The sequence below is a fragment of the Crotalus tigris genome, unplaced genomic scaffold, assembly GCF_016545835.1.
Source record: "Crotalus tigris isolate CLP2741 ecotype Arizona unplaced genomic scaffold, ASM1654583v1 scf7180000017952.28453644438:3035480, whole genome shotgun sequence".
NCBI classification, from domain to species: domain Eukaryota; kingdom Metazoa; phylum Chordata; class Lepidosauria; order Squamata; family Viperidae; genus Crotalus; species Crotalus tigris.
In genome coordinates, this window is record NW_024096741.1 from 1,302,396 (window position 1) to 1,318,182 (window position 15,787).

General features: G+C 41.6%; 1 protein-coding gene across 2 annotated transcripts in view; it reads right to left on the bottom strand.

The window, feature by feature from the left end:
* Positions 1-8,626: 8,626 nt before the first annotated feature.
* WWP1 (WW domain containing E3 ubiquitin protein ligase 1) overlaps positions 8,627-15,787 on the bottom strand; it is a 68,696-nt gene continuing 61,535 nt past the window's right edge. Inside the window, exons 18-24 of one of the 2 annotated variants that reach the window (XM_039345454.1) lie at positions 15,009-15,142; positions 14,774-14,914; positions 14,019-14,139; positions 13,459-13,563; positions 11,171-11,267; positions 10,976-11,048; positions 8,627-10,503 (exon numbers count right to left, since the gene is read on the bottom strand). In XM_039345454.1, the coding sequence (XP_039201388.1) occupies positions 10,404-10,503; positions 10,976-11,048; positions 11,171-11,267; positions 13,459-13,563; positions 14,019-14,139; positions 14,774-14,914; positions 15,009-15,142 (771 nt within the window). In that variant the 3' untranslated portion in view covers positions 8,627-10,403. The remainder of the gene's footprint in view (positions 10,504-10,975; positions 11,049-11,170; positions 11,268-13,458; positions 13,564-14,018; positions 14,140-14,773; positions 14,915-15,008; positions 15,143-15,787) is intronic. The other variant, XM_039345455.1, reaches the window with a different exon arrangement.

A 15,787-nucleotide genomic window follows, 5' to 3' on the forward strand; every position in this document is an offset into this window, starting at 1 on the left:
AATCTCGATGGACACCTCAGTGGCCCATGCTGCAGAGATTGCAGCGCTATGAGTGGAGTGGGCTGTGATACGACTTGGAGCTGGCAGGGAAGAAGACTGGTACGCCTCCGCGATACAAGCTCTGATCCACCTGCCTACGGTGGAAGCGGACACCTTCTGCCCCAGGGAAGCCGGAAGGAAGGAAATAAAGAGGACCTCAGACTGGCGAAAAGGTGCCGTGTGTTTGATGTAACACTGCAGAGTCCTGCGGACATCCAGTGTATGCCACTGCCTCTCCAAGTCATGGGAAGGATTGGGGCAAAAATTAGGCAAAATGACTTCCTGTGCCCTATGGAAGAGTGAGTTGGCCTTGGGCACGAAGGTAGGATCCAACCGAAGGACCACCCAGTCCCAGTGGAAGATACAAAGATCTTTCCTGGTCGAGAGAGCAGCCAGCTCAGAAATATGTCTGGCTGACATGATGATGACCAGGAATGCGATCTTGTGAGATAAGGCCTGTAACAGTATAGTAGTAATGGGCTCAAAGGGTGGTTTTGTGAGTGCGCGAAGCACAAGAGGCAGCTCCCAAGAGGGGTACTTGTGCACCACGGGAGGCCTAGTGTTGCAAGCACCCTTGAAGGCGTGTATCCTAGGATGGTGAGCTAGAGGGACTGAATTCGCGCAAGTGAGCAATGTTGATAGGGCCGTCACCTGCCTACGAATGGTCGCAGGGGCCAGGCCTCTGTCAAGACCATTGAGAAGGTAGTCTACGATCTGAGGAATAGTCAGTTGGTAAACATCCAGTTGTCACCTTCCGCACCAATGGCAAAAATTTTTCCAGGTGGAATCATAAATGCGATTGGTCGCCAGCCTACAAGAGGCCTGAATCATAGTGATTGCCTGTAGCGAGAACAACTCTTGAGTCATGATCTTGCGCTCAAGCACCAGGTAGCTAACTGCAACCACTGAGGGTCCGGGTGTTGGAGGACCCCCTGGTGTAAGAACACGCGATGCGGGGGATCTTCCATGGGGTAGAACGGGAGAGATTCATTAGGTCTGCAAACCAGGGCCTCTGCGACCAATATGGGGCCATGAGGATCATCTCCACCTGCTCTTGGAGCAGTTTGCAGATGGTCACTGGGATGAGCGGGTGGGGGGAGGCGTAAAGTAGGCCCTCCGGCCACGGAGTCCACAGGGCATCCGTCCCCTCCACCCCTGGGAAGTAATAGTGGGAGAAATACCTGGAGAGTTGGGCATTGCTCGACGATGGGAACAGGTTGAGGGCCGGTTGGCTGAACCTTTGGGATATCTCGGAGAAAAGATCCGGATTAGTCCCCATTCCAAGGGATCTATCGTAGAGCGACTCAGAAAGTCTGCCTGCCGGTTCTTCTTCCCCGAGATGTGCTCAGCCCTTATGGATGCCAGGTTGGACTCTGCCCAGGATCCCAGCAATCTGGCCTCAGACATGAGGGACCTGGACCTGGTGCCCCCCTGCCGGTTCACATGGGCCTTGGATGCTATGTCCGTAAGGGCCAATACGTGACGGCCTCTGATCCGGTGGTGGAAGTGGTGAAGAGCTAAGTGAATGGCCCTGAGTTCCAGCCAGTTGATGTTGTGTCTCAAGTCTGTGCGGGACCAATGGCCCTGTGCAAACTGAGACTCTAAGTGGGCTCCCCAGCCGAACAGGCTGGCATCTGTTGTAATGGTGAGGCGGTCGGGCTCCTTGAAAGGTGACCCCTTGGTAACCGCCTGTTAACCCCCTTGGTAACCGCCTGCCGGCTGGATGTGCTGACATTCAACCACTGGAACGGTAGAAGGAACCATTGGAGCTCCCGCAAGTGGAGTCTGGCCCAGAGAACTATGGCTGTGTAGGAGACCATTTTCCCTAGTAGCTGAGAGCGCGAGACCAGTGGGACGTTGCGGTCCTTGTACACTCGGCGAGCTAGGTCCCTGATGCTGTCCAACCGCTCCTGGGAGAGATAGACCATACCATTGGTGGTGTCTATGATGGCTCCCAGGTGCAGAAGTATGGATGAGCGAACTGTCTGGCTTTTCCAGAACTTCACCGAGAACCCATGCTGTTGGAGGACCTGACTCGTTAGGTCCAGGTCCGACTGGGCTGCCCGGAAGCAGGATGCTTGGATCAAGATATCCAGGTAGCACTGGACGCGTACCGGTACCGTCCGTAGATGGGCGGCCAGTACAGCCAGGATCTTGGTGAACACCCTGGGCGCCAAGGAGAGGCCAAACGGGAGGGTCCTGTATTGGAAGTACTGGCCCCTGTAACAGAACCTGAGGAACTGCCGGTGATCCGGAGGATGGGGATGTGGAGATACACTTCTGTGGGGCCTATTGACGCCAGGAAGTCTCCCTGTCTGATGCCTCCCAGGATGGACTGGAGTGATTGCATCTTGAATTTTTGTAAGCGATGTAATAAATCAGACCCTTGAGATCTAGAATTGCCCTCCATCCCCCCGAGGTCTTGGGGACCACAAAGAGAATGGAGTAGAATCCCCTTCCCCTGCAATCTGGCGGTACCAGTTTTATGGCCTGTATTTCCAAAAGATGGCCTCCTGTATAAGCCCCCGTTTGATTGGATCTCGAGATGTGGGGCAGGTGATGAAATGACCCGGGGGGCTGGACAGGAACTCGAGGGACAGGCCGTATTGAACGGTCTGTAATACCCAGCTGTCCGTGATTGTAACCTCCTACCGATGGAAGAAGTGGGTCAGCTGCCCCCTATGGGGAGGGTGACATGAGAGTCACTTCGACCTTCTAAAGGGACACCCTGTCCCTTAAAATGGCCGTTTGTTTTGATTCTGCTGTCTGGGCCGAAAACCTGCCCTTTCATATGGACGGTCATATGGGCGGTCCTGTCTGGACGTGAAAGAATGGGGGGGTTGGGTGGTTGTTGAGCCAAAAGCCGGGCAAAAGGACTGCTTACGGGGATAAGGAATGGCACGCTTGTTGGACTGTTTGGTGAGATGAGCCATGACCTTCCGCTTGTCCTTGTTTTCCACAAGGTACGGGTTCAGGGACTCCCCAAACAGGTGGTTGCCTTGGTAGGGGGCGGTTGCGAGATGCCATTTGGCTTTGGTGTCAGCCTGCCAGTGCTTAAGCCATAGCATCCTCCTAGCTGTAACGTTTGAGGCTAAGGACCTGGAAGCAAAGTTGGCCGATTGAAGAGTTGTGTCTGACGCATACTCTGTCGCCGCAACCATTTTGCTTGGGTCCTGATGGGTCCAAATGTCCTCAGGAGGGAGTCTGGCCTGGAGCTGACGAAGCCATAGGAGAGTGATTCGGACAAAAAAGGACGCGCAAGTGGCCGTTTTAATTGCCCACACGGCCGATGGGTCTTTTGGAAGGCTAAGTCCTGTTTCCTATCCTCTGCCTTGAGCACCTCGGCCATGTCCCCGGAGACCGCAGTCTGGGACACGAGGGGAATCCAGGCTTCATCCACCTTTGGTACCTCCAGAGCCTGAGTTAGGTCTGTAGAGGTGCTAAATAACTTTTTGTCTGTTGCACCTATGGAGAGGAAGGATGATGGGGAAACCCATTACTTCTTAACCCCTTTAAGAAAAATAGAAGGACAGGGAACATGGTGCTGGGCTGCCACGGCCTCGAAGAAGACCGGGTTTGGGCTCGCCTTGGATGTGGATTGCGGCTGAGGGAACTGATCAGACCGTATGTTGGCTGTTGTGGTGGCTTTGCGGAGTAATGGAAGAAATAAGGCCGGATTGAAAAGGCCTCCTGATGGGGAAGGGCCAGGGGGAAGCTCTTCCTCCTCTGACAAGTTGAAATCTGGCTGATCACCTCCTGCTGAGGACAAGTAGCCGCTAATTGAGGAATGGGCGGGAGGTGTGGGTTCCTGATATAGGGGAATCCCTGCTGGAGGTACATAAGGTGGAATAACAGAGGTAGAAGTCTCCTGTCCAGGCAGTTGATAAGCTCGTGCCGCGAGTGCCTGGTCTACAACTTTAGAGAGCAGGACTTCAAGGCGGCCATTGGAGAAAATGTCTCCAAGTTCTAGCTCCCTGAGTCCAGCTGTTGTTGGGGTGAAGGTGGCTTCAGAGACCGAGCGCAAGGATTCCTGTCCTTGAGCTGTGGGCAGGCTGGCAGCTGTGTTCTCATCTGTCGCTATGGTGGAGGCGTCCGCCAAGGACCACACACCCTGAGCTGAGGCCGAGGGACCTAAAGGGAGGTCAAAATCCGGAGTCGCCAAATGATCCGTGTCTGGCCTGCCCTGCCTCTGCACTCTGGAGAACTCCTTCTCCAGAGCCTGGTGCCTGTGGCTGGCTTGCTTCTCCGCCAACTTGGAAGGCTTTTTCAGGGTGGCCTTAGCCTTATTCTTGAGCTTGGCTGCTACCTCCTGTTTGGAGGTTTTGTGCTGGCCGTAACTTGAGGACGGGGAGGCGGTACTCATGGGATGAGGTACTGGTGAATCCTCCATCCTGGGTCGAGCTATCTCAAGAAACCTGAGGGAGAGCCCTAGCAGGCAAGCAGTTGGTGGGATGAGAAATTGGAGCAAGTAATGTGGACTGCTCCCCTGACCACCTGACTAGTCAATAATTCTCTCTGGGCTTAGGTCACGGCTGTGAGGGCAGGGCCGAAGGCACGGTTGGGACCCTCTAAGGATTCCACCAGGAGGCCTTAGGCAGCCAGTCAAGATGCACCAGAAAGTCCAATGAAGGACGCAGAGGGCCTGACTTGAAGGCCTGGCAGAGGAGCTACTAAAGAATAGTTCACTCACAAGTTCAAAATGGCGGCCTAGGATCAAAGCTGGCTGAGAATGGCCGAGCACCCTTCTACTTCAGTTAAGGGCTGCAGTAAAACTGATTAGTCTAATTGCTGGCAGTCCTAAAAACCAATTCACAGGGGGAGAGAGTGAAAAGTGCCCCTACAAACCACCATTGAGGACTGAATAATCTACAAAAAGGGTGCGGTCAAAATGGTGGTCACTCCAAATGCTTCAGGAGGTTCCCTGGGGTGATCTGAAGCTCTGTGTGGAGCCAGGAGTCCTTCCGCTGACCCCACTAGGTGGAAACTTAATTTTGGCTGGTCTGTGAAGGGAACCTGCTTTAACGATCAAATGGCTCGTTTTGGGTCGCCAGAGGCAACCAGCTCATTTTCAGTTCTCGGAGGCTTCGGCGGCACCCAAAATGGTGGCTGCGACTTGCCGGCCATTGAGGAAGCTGCCTGAAGCCTTGTGGGATCGTTTAAACTGAGGGGCTGGTCGGAGCAGCAGCACAATGGATCCCACGAGTGAGGGGGGAAAGGAAGGGAACTCACCCAGAGCCCTGGGGAAGGAAAAAACGGCTGCAGTCACCCCCCCACCAAGCCTCAGATCGTCCGATCTGAGGCAGCGCTGTTCCCAGTTCTTCTGGAAGAGAGATGGGGTGTGAGGAGAGGATCAAAGAATCCACCAACCTGCTGAATTTGAAAGGTAAGAGGAGAATCCGACAATGGAAATCTATCTCCTAGCTAATGGAGACTGATGAAATCAGAGAGCCAAACCTGACACGTCTTCAAGAGCTTGAGACCAAGTCAAGACTGGATCTCCTAGCAACAGGGGGCGCCAAGTTTGGCTAATTTGGTCTCAAGAGCAGGCAGACAGAGAAAACCCATTGGTGGATTCTCTATCTCCTGTACTGGAGAATTGCCATAGCTTTCCTCCCCAGGAGCAAGCATCTTTTAATTTCTTGGCTGCAGTCCCCATCTGTGGTGATCTTGGAGCCCAGGAAGTTAAAATCTGTCACTACCTCCATTTCTTCCCCATCTATTTTCCAGGAATTGAGAGGGCTGAATGCCATGATCTTGGTTTTCTTAATGTTGAGTTTCAAGCCAACTGGTTAGTTACCACCTAACTCCTATGGACAATCTTCTCTTAAATCCCAACATGTGTATGAGAAAGGAACTTCTAAGCATCTGTTGCTTTTCTGGCAAATTATAAGGAAAAAATGACAGCATGGCCATAGAGCAGTGATTCTCAACCTTTCTAATGCCGTGACCCCATAATACAGTTCCCCATGTTGTGGTGACCCCCAAGTGGGTGTGGCCACCAATAAGAGGGAGTAGGACAGCTAGGGAAAAGGGAAAAAAATGGCGGACAGCATGGTTTGGTGACCTCCGTGAAATGGTCATTCGATCCCAAATGGGGTCCCGACCCACAGGTTGAGACCACTGCCATAGAGTGATTAGGAAAATAGCCTCTACTTTTTTTGCGGGAAGGTAAATCAGCATCATAACTTATAAAGAAATTACCTTTTTTTGAAAGAATTGGGAAAATGCCTTTTAATTTTAAGCACCTACATGTAAAACTATGCTAAAGAAATAAAAATATAGAATTGTTAATATCACTAACAGCATCTTAGAAGACATTCAAGTTGAAAAACACATACAAAAAAGGCTCAGCAGTTCTTATTTAGAAGCAACTTTTTATTTAACACTGGTTCTAGAAAATACCTTGGTACCAATATTACCTGTGTGCCAGTTTATTAGCTGAGAAATCCTTCCTGCAAAATCTAAATTTATTTTAAGCTTGGAAGAGCATCTGATTTCTCTTTGTTTCTACTTCCCCTGCCCATTTAAAGCGCATGGGTTCTTGTCTGTTTCCTGTCTACCAGAGAAATGGGTGCTGTTAACTGAAGGAATAAATATTTCCCATGGTCAGAAAATTGTGAACATTTTGACATGCTACAGATTGTTATAGTGGGGGGGGGGATATTGTTTGTAAATTGGTTTATTTTTGTAAGCCGTCCAGAGTCACTGAGAATGAGAGGGCAGGCATATAAATTTTCTTAAATAAATCACATTTAATCAAGTTTCAGAGAGTTCCAAAGCATATTTGGAAGATGTTGGTACATATTTTATTATTCACAGGAAGCCTTACTTTTCAAAATATTGCAAAGGGTTTCATGAATGCAATACAGCAGCCCAACCATTAAAACATTTGCTCATTAAAACTAGCAAGGTGGACTTTGGTTATCCCATTTAATCTTAGTAACATCTTTCTCAGGCATCAGTTACTTTTTTTCTTCTCTTATAAAACTGCTTGGGGAAGTCAAGGCATCTTTTTGAGCCTTTTTATTAGAGAGATGGAGATTGAGATGGAGAGATGTACAAAAACATATAGATGCAATACATGGGAATCTGGGTCCATTCTGAATTATCCACATAAATTCTGAGTACTGTTGATTTCAGGAAGAGTGCACTTACACCTCCTTTCTTAAATACTGAAATCTTTTAAGCATATCCTTTTTTTACAAAAATATAAACAAACTAGTTAATCTGGTGGAGATGGAAGAGATATGTTTGAGATCCACAGAGGTTGAATACCTACCTACTTGGATTTTCTAATTTCCTATCTGATTGGTTTTAATAGTTCATTGTGATGAAAAAAACATTGTAAGATACAACTTGTTTATCTTCCTTGGTAGACAAAATATTCAATTTCTTTGCCATTAGGAAATCATACAAGAAATCACATAGTATGATTTATTTCCTTTTACAGCCAGTGAATCAAGGTTTGCTGAATTGTGCAAAAATGGGCAAAGTAAAATATTCTATAAAAAGTATGTTATGTAATACCCTGCACCTATGAATTGCACTTAAGTAAATTTTATTGCAGTCATTGAAATCTAAACTCCAGCTGGGGCTATGTTCATGGAAATCACTCAACTTAGAATATGTGCACCTTGCCTATAGTCTTGCCAGCATGGAAAAATGACCATAGCACATTTGTCCAACTTTCTCTTACATACACTTTTTTTGGGGGGGGGGGGGAATGTTTGAAATGTTACTCATTTCTTCTGATCTTCCAGACATAAAAATATTGCTAAATAGAAGCCTTTTTTTCTTCCTAATCCACTAAATCAATGTTTATGAACCTAAATATTTTAATATCGCACACTGTAATTCTTAATTTTAGAAGTTTCCATTCTGATGGTTGGAATTGGGTTAAGTATTCCTTTCATGACTGCACATGACTCAAGAGGTTAGAACATTGGGTTGACGATCAGCAGCACTTGCATTTGAGACCTGTTGCTGCTATGGGGGGGGGGGTGAGCTCCCGTCACATACTCCAGTTCCAGCTCCTACTGAACCAGCAGTTCAAAAGAGGGTGACAGCTTTTGGCAATGGAATATCACTGCTATTAGCAGCAATTAGCTGAAGGATGCATAATGTAAAAGGAATGAACTGAGCCAAGCCAAAAATCTGTATTTAATCATTATTGCCCTTTGTCACATTAAAATTACAGTTGGAGTCTGGCAGTCTCTGGAACTATATGTGGCTTTGTATGTTCTGGTTGTATACCCCTGGCTTAATGGATATTCTTATTAATAGTGATACCGCATAAATAATATCTAATAGAGATTCTTCTAATTTGTTAAATTACCAGAAAAAATGGCAAAACATAAAATGGAAGAGAAAGTAAAGCACTATCATTTACCTTTGCTTACCTAGGGCTCCCCTTGTTTAGCTCTCCTAAATTCCAATACAACTGGCTTTGAAATTTTATTTTGATCTTTGTCCCTTTCCCCCAAATAAACTTATAATATAAACTTATACAAGCATTTCATTTGTATTCTTTTCTCTTTTTTTGCAAAATGTCCTCTGAATAATAGACCAAGTAAAAATAAGCAGAGTATATTTTGTGATGCACTGTGTTCTTTATTAATTACTGATTTACAAGATTAACTGCAATGGTTTTCTCAGTCATTCAATAGTGCAAATAATAGTGTTTCTGTTGTTCTGAATGTTGAATTTAGGTAAAGCGTTTCTTTCTTTGGATACTTTTTGAAGTTTTTTTCTTTATAAACTAACATAATTCAGGTGATTCCAAATACAATTTTCTCCAAATCTTAGGGTATTTTTATTTTAAGGCGCCTATGTATATTGTGAGAGGGCATTATGACGTTAAAAACATATTGATCAGGGGGAGTTATCACTGAAGGCCCATTAATTCAGTATTTTTATCAAAGCATTCTCAGGTTAATATCCATGAATAATAAAGTGTAACAATATGTAGAAAAATAAGGTTTTGGTAGAATTCAACTGCTATATTGAGAAATGAATAACAGCAGAATCATACTGCATTTATACATTTTTTGCAGTTTGATATGTTACAGAAATGTTAATTCTAGGAAAGTTATTTTGTGTGTTTACAAAACTGTAAGTTTAATGGAATTTACAATGAGTAATGAATGCATGATACAATGGTAATTTAAAATGTTAATTTAGTAAGGAAGCACAGTTTGCTAAAAGTAGCATTTGATATAATTCACATCAATGTTGTAGAATTTATCATACATTTGCAAATAGCAAATTTGCAATATGTGTGTGTGTGTATATATATATATATATATATATATATATATATATATATTAAAGATGTTTAGGAACATCTGGATTTATTAAAGTTAAAAATGGATGAGAATAATGAACACTATTAAAAATCAATTCAACTATTTAAGCTTTTGTAACTAGTTTCAACAGGGGTCTCTAAATCCATAGCAAAAAATAAAAATCCATGAGCAGAACAATTCACATTACTTTTCATATCCTACTAAGTTTCAAATTAGTTTATCCTATTGTGGAAAAGCCGGTAAAATACCAGATTCGGACAGAATATGTAAGCAACTTTTATTTATTTTTTCTTCAAGATTACTTATTGTTCTCTTGGAAATAACCCAAGATAGTATGTAAACAATTTTTAATGCTGATCAGTGAGTTAAAATAGTCTGTTCAGCTTCTGTTTGTGAGTCAGAGCAGTGGCACCAATATCTTAAATCACATTCATTTTACTGTACATTACTCTTGTGCAAGTATTAAAGGCTTTACCTATGACCACGGCTACATACACGTAGCAAAGAGGGCTAACAGCTATTACTTTTTAAAGAAATTAAGCTGATAGAATTGTATTCTATCACCTCAAAAAGCCAGCAGCATTTTTCTACATAGTGAAGATGTATTTGGCAGAAGCCTTTTAACATCTTTTATATCAGCCATGCAATAGAAAGAACCTTAGAGATGTTGCATAAATTAGAACACAGAGCAGTCTGTACATTTCTGAAGTCAAGAATGAAACTCCTGATCCTCTGAATGGCTGTGATGTTTTTAAGTTTAAAGCTCTATAAAACTAGAGCTGACTATTGTTTATGTGTGTGCATACAGATATATATATATATGCACACATTTTAAAATAAAGACTTTCTGTTTCAATTTCATTCTGGCCGATCTCTGAGGGCAAAATAAATAAGTAGAGAAAGTAAAAGTTTTTGCATATCTTTGTGGAAGAACAGAACTGCCTTTTAAAAAGATTTCCAGAAAAACTGCTGCACAGAAGAGATGGCTTATGTACAACTAACTGCAATTTAGTTGCTCCAGCCTATCTGAAAAAAATGAAACCTTCACTTTTATGAGTCTTATTCTTGTCCAAATCCTTCTGTCTCCTCAATTGCAAAAAGCAATTTTTCTTTCAGCTGTTCATAGCTTTTATAAGGCGGTAAATCTAAACGATTAAAACTGCAGAGAAAAAAGAAAAAAAATGTTTATTTTCTATTTTATTCTATCTCATAAGATCGCATCATTAGTTTAATGGTGCAATAATTTATCATTTTACATCTTAAGTACTATTAGCTCTCACATTTTAATATTTCTCTCCACTGATCCAAACAATATCAAGAAAATTCTGAAATGTGCATTACAGATTAGCAATTTCCACAGTTTTCATAGCTCAGTGTTATCAACAGAGCTTCCTCTGCTTATTTGTTCTTGTATTTTTCACTTACCATGCACAGAGAAACATTTTGTCTGGTTGGCTTTAAAAACCCACCTCTGCTACAGAAAAAGATTGTTTTAAATCTATCCCTTGATAACTGCACAAAAGAACAACTTTGGTGCAAATTACTGTATATCTCTGACAATGCCTGGCACTTGAAAGAGCTCAATAGAATATATATAGCAAAAAATAGATCACTTTTCTGTTTTAACTCACCACGTGTGACTTCTTGGTAACCAGGTTTCCTTTCCAACCTTTTCAACACAGAATTTCTGAGGACCATTGCTTCCTGAAAAGAAAGAAAAAATCCTTTTTGTAGTAACCACGAAGAACTTAATGACATTTTAATATTTCAGAGAAAGTGTTGCTTTATAAGATACTACTTAAGAATTATTTACACTGATTAGTTACCCATGAGCTCTGCAAATCCTCCCAGTGGTAACCGGCAAGTACCAGTGACAAATTGCATCAGTCTCATACGGACTTCATTGTCAGCTTCTTTTATGAACTATAAACAGATGTAAAAGAAGTATTCTGAAATACCAGCTAATTAAGAATTAATTATTTTTGTTATTACACTTGCCTCAACTTTTTCTACTAAACAGAATGCAAAATGCAGGAGAGTTGTGTAACACGAACAAAACACCCCGTCAAAGAACTGAATACCATTAACAACATATCTGTACAATATAAACCTCAGATAACCCAGGAATACACTACATAATAATGCAGTTACAACACATCTCTCACAAAAATAAAAAAAAATAGCTCCCTGATAAATATCTGCAGAAGTAAGATTACCTTATTATATTATACAATTTTATATTGATCTTTATTTATTTGACCTGTTTTCTAAGTTGTTGGGGGGATTTAGCATTTCAGATGTCAAATATGCTGTAGTGTGTGCATGACTCATGTGATGGTTTCCTCTTGCCGACAAGTACTGATACTATAAATATAATTTACATTTAAGGTATAGATGATGGCAATCACACAGGGAAAACTGCGCCTTCTTATGTTCATCTTTTCTTCGTTCTTTGTTTCTTTGTTCCCCTTTTGATATTATCATTTCAGCAGCTGGAAATTGCAATTCTATTTTTTCTTTTTGGCAGTCAACCAAGAAGAAAAAAGTAAAACAAAGTTTTTTAAATATTAGCAGAAGGACACAGTCCAACTTCTTGTCTGCCTGCAAGCCTAGGTTCAAGCACACATGACAAATTTACAAGAGAATATTTATTTTAAAACATTTTTAAAGTAGCTCTTTAATGGGCTGATTGGAATTATTTTTTATTCTTATTATTCAAACAGGTAACTTATTAAAAGAGTTGTGTGAAAGATTAAAAAAAAGTCCCATCCTCACCTTTCATCAGAATAGATATTCTAGGGAGAAAGCTTCCAAATTTGGATGCAAAAACCTGGAGGGTCAATAGATGGACAGCAAAGGCTTAAAGTTTTCAGCCTAGAGCAGTGATGGCGAACCTTTTAGAGACCGAGTGCCCCAAAACTGGCCCCGCTCCCACTCCACCTGCCCCGCCCCCATTTTGCCCATCCCCCGCCCCCTCACCCACAGGACCACTTACCGCCTCCACGGCCCGCCGATCACCCAGGCAACCCAGCAGTGCTATGGTGGCCACACCCTCTGCCCGCGCCCTGCAGCATCAACTGCATGATGAGGTGTGAGGGCAGAGTCTTGTCTACACTGCCTGGCTGCCATGTCCTTGGCTGCGCTGCTCCGTGTGGGCCACACTCGAGGGTGACTCTCCTTCAGGGGGGCTATTGGAGAGGAGGGGGTCACGGGGGGAGGCAAGGCTGGGGCAACGGCACGTGTGCCCACAGAGAGGGCTCCGAGTGCTGCCTCTGGCACCTGTGCCATAGGTTCGCCACCACTGGCCTAGAGTTTGTCCAGATACTTGCAGCTCTAAAAACTTGTCCTGTATCTAGTGTTTCATAAAGCCAACTATCTTAATATTGTTTTAGTTTAGGATTTGAGCTTAGTACAAATGGGTCAGGAAAACATTTCATGTTTGAAACAAAATACATGTACGCATGTATTCATGCATTCCCCTAATTTCTTACAAGTGCTTTAAATATAAACCCTAATTCGACTGGTTCTGAGGTAAAATGATATTAATCCTTATTTTAAAAATATCTTTTTATAGTTGAAAAATATAGCCAAGGTATTTTTAAAAGATGTCAAGATGAGCCTAGAGAAAGTTTTAATTGGGACATTGGGTTCACAGCCCAAGTGAACTTTTTCAATATTTTTGGAACAGATTAGCAAACACATTCATATATTCTTTAAGTAGAAAATAAAATTTATTGCTCTGTCCAAATGCTTCTATGCTTGATGTCTTCACTTTGAAAAGAAATTAACATTCAATTCTATCACTACAAAGCAGAATTGGAACCTTGAAGAAACCCTTTGGCAATCTTTCCACTACGATACTCGGGAGACAGTAAATTGAGAATACAAGATTATTTCAGAAAAATGGGAAATATCAATTGCATTGAAGAAAATCACCTAAATCTTTGGAGACTTCTGAAAATTACTATAGTAATCATACATGATGCATATATGAAAATTTTTTGCAGATATCAAGAATTTAAAAATTTTACTTTATTTGAGATTTTTTTTAAAAAATATCCCATGTTCACCAACTTTATGTTTGCTGGTTCTCTGAACAAATAAAGTATTATACCTGCCAGAACCACATTATTTGTTTGCTATTTCTTGTATAATGGCGATAAACAGTGTTTCTTTGCCAGTCCGCCATATCGACCTCTTGCATACCACAAAGCATAACCTAGAAAAGGTCACAAAATTTAAGATAACATTAGCTTGAGTTTTTTGAAATATAAATTAAAATATTTTTCAATATACTATTTTTAGTACTTCAAGATCTATCTGCTTTGCTTATTTACTGAATATGAATATAGCTGTCTACTATATACTTGATTGGAAACTAATCAAGGAGAGAAGCAACCTAGAACTAAGGAGAAACTTCCTGACAGTTAGAACAATTAACCAGTGGAACAACCTGCCTCCAGAAGCGGCGAATGCTCCAACACTGGAAGTTTTTAAGAAGAAACTGGACAGCCATTTGTCTGAAATGGTATAGGGTTTCCTGCCTGAGCAGGGGGTTGGACTAGATGACCTCCAAGGTCCCTTCCAATTTTATTATTATTATTACTTGTATTAATCCTTTTTGTAATATTTTAATTTAGAAGAATTTTATCCACTACAGCTGAAAAATCCCACCTCCAATTCTTTTTCATCAAAATACTGTAGCCATTGAAGAGGAACAACTTCATTGAATCCATCCAGGAAAGCTTTGGTTTGTTCTTGTACTCCTCGTGAAAACCGCCACTCTGCCATTAAACTAAAACAGAAGAAATTTTATAACTCTGAAAATAACATTTATTTTAAAGCATATTATAACAATTTAAATAAACCCCCAAGACGCCAGAATTATTATTTTTTAAGACTGCATTCTGTGCCATTACTGATTATGTGCCATCAACAGGGGGTTAATTCTTAGCAAGGATAGAAGTGAGATTTTCTCCACTGCAGTTTGCCCTTAACCTAGTCCTTCAAGTCTTCCAACATTGCACTATTGTTCCAGTGTATCCCATATTAATATTAGTTCTTTGCTCAACGTAATCTGACCATTAACAACAAAAATTTGCAGCCTGAGCTCTAGCTATTAAAACAGAATTCAGGGCCACATGAAAAACTGGGCTACCCAACTTGTATACATTATATACATATATTATATAGAATGGCTATGCAGAAGAGCTACACTCATTTGGGGCTATTCTATATTTTGGGCAATTTCTTTTTCACAGTGTCTTGGGATAAAGAAAAGACTTTTTGTCCTCTCACATATAGTTCTTAAAATCCATCGTGCTTTGGCATTGAGAAAATGCCAAAAATTATACAAAAGATGTTTTAATATAGAATACTATGTATAAAACAAATCTATCCTTCTCCTTTATTTTACTTTATCCCCCTACCCAATATATTCTTCTTTGTTTTCTTCAGTGACAAGTAAATTTGATCCTCCTGATTTCAGCTCATGTGAAGTAACCTTTCCTAGCAGCTCCATGTCAACACAGAAGTACATTTCTAAATTACATTCTTCTATATTGTTGTCCCTAAGAGAGAGAAGTTAAAAAGAGAGAGATTAACCAAATATGTTCACTTTATTTTGGCACAAAAAACTGTGAACATCTGAAAAGATTTACAAACCTTATCCAAATTAGAGAATTATAAAACTCAGTGTCAATAGATTCCAAATCTTTTATTGTGAGTTTCTTATTTAGCATGCGCTTGTAGAATGGCAGGGAAAACCCAGTATCAATGAATTTGCCATGAAACAATGCCTGTTGAAGATTTAAAAAGTCAATGTAGTATTTAATATAGACAGTTTTAACTATTAACTAAAAAACTTTTATAGAAAACAGTACATCTGATAAAAACTGTGTACTGAATAACTCAAAATGGATTCTTTCTAGTTGTAAGTAGAATGACATACATGGATTATGTGTGGAAGAAAGCTTAAACAGAATAGAAAACAAAAACAAGAGCTACTAAAGGAAGCCTTGACAACAATTACCATGGCAGATGATATTTCAGATGTAGCTTCAGAATATAGTCATATAGCCAGTATCATGAACAGAATAGAATAATGGCCGTGAATTTCACATTCCAAGTCAACACTCTACACAATAATGCTCTAAACATACATCTGGTTAAATACCAATGTTAAACAAGAAAGAAACCTAACCAAAAGAAAATAACCTATAGCAGGTAGGAGAAGTCATTTTAAATAAGTAAACACTTAAATGCAGTTAAAGGATCTACCCTAGCTCTATTCTAACTTTAGAAAATATCTAAATTTGTTTGTTTACCCAGAGGATCAATCTAAATCCAACTGTTCCAGTCTGCATTAATAAATCTCGGTCCTGTTCCAACAAATAAGTTATTTTTTATCTCTTTGGGTGGCGGATAGGGCAACTTTCCTAAAT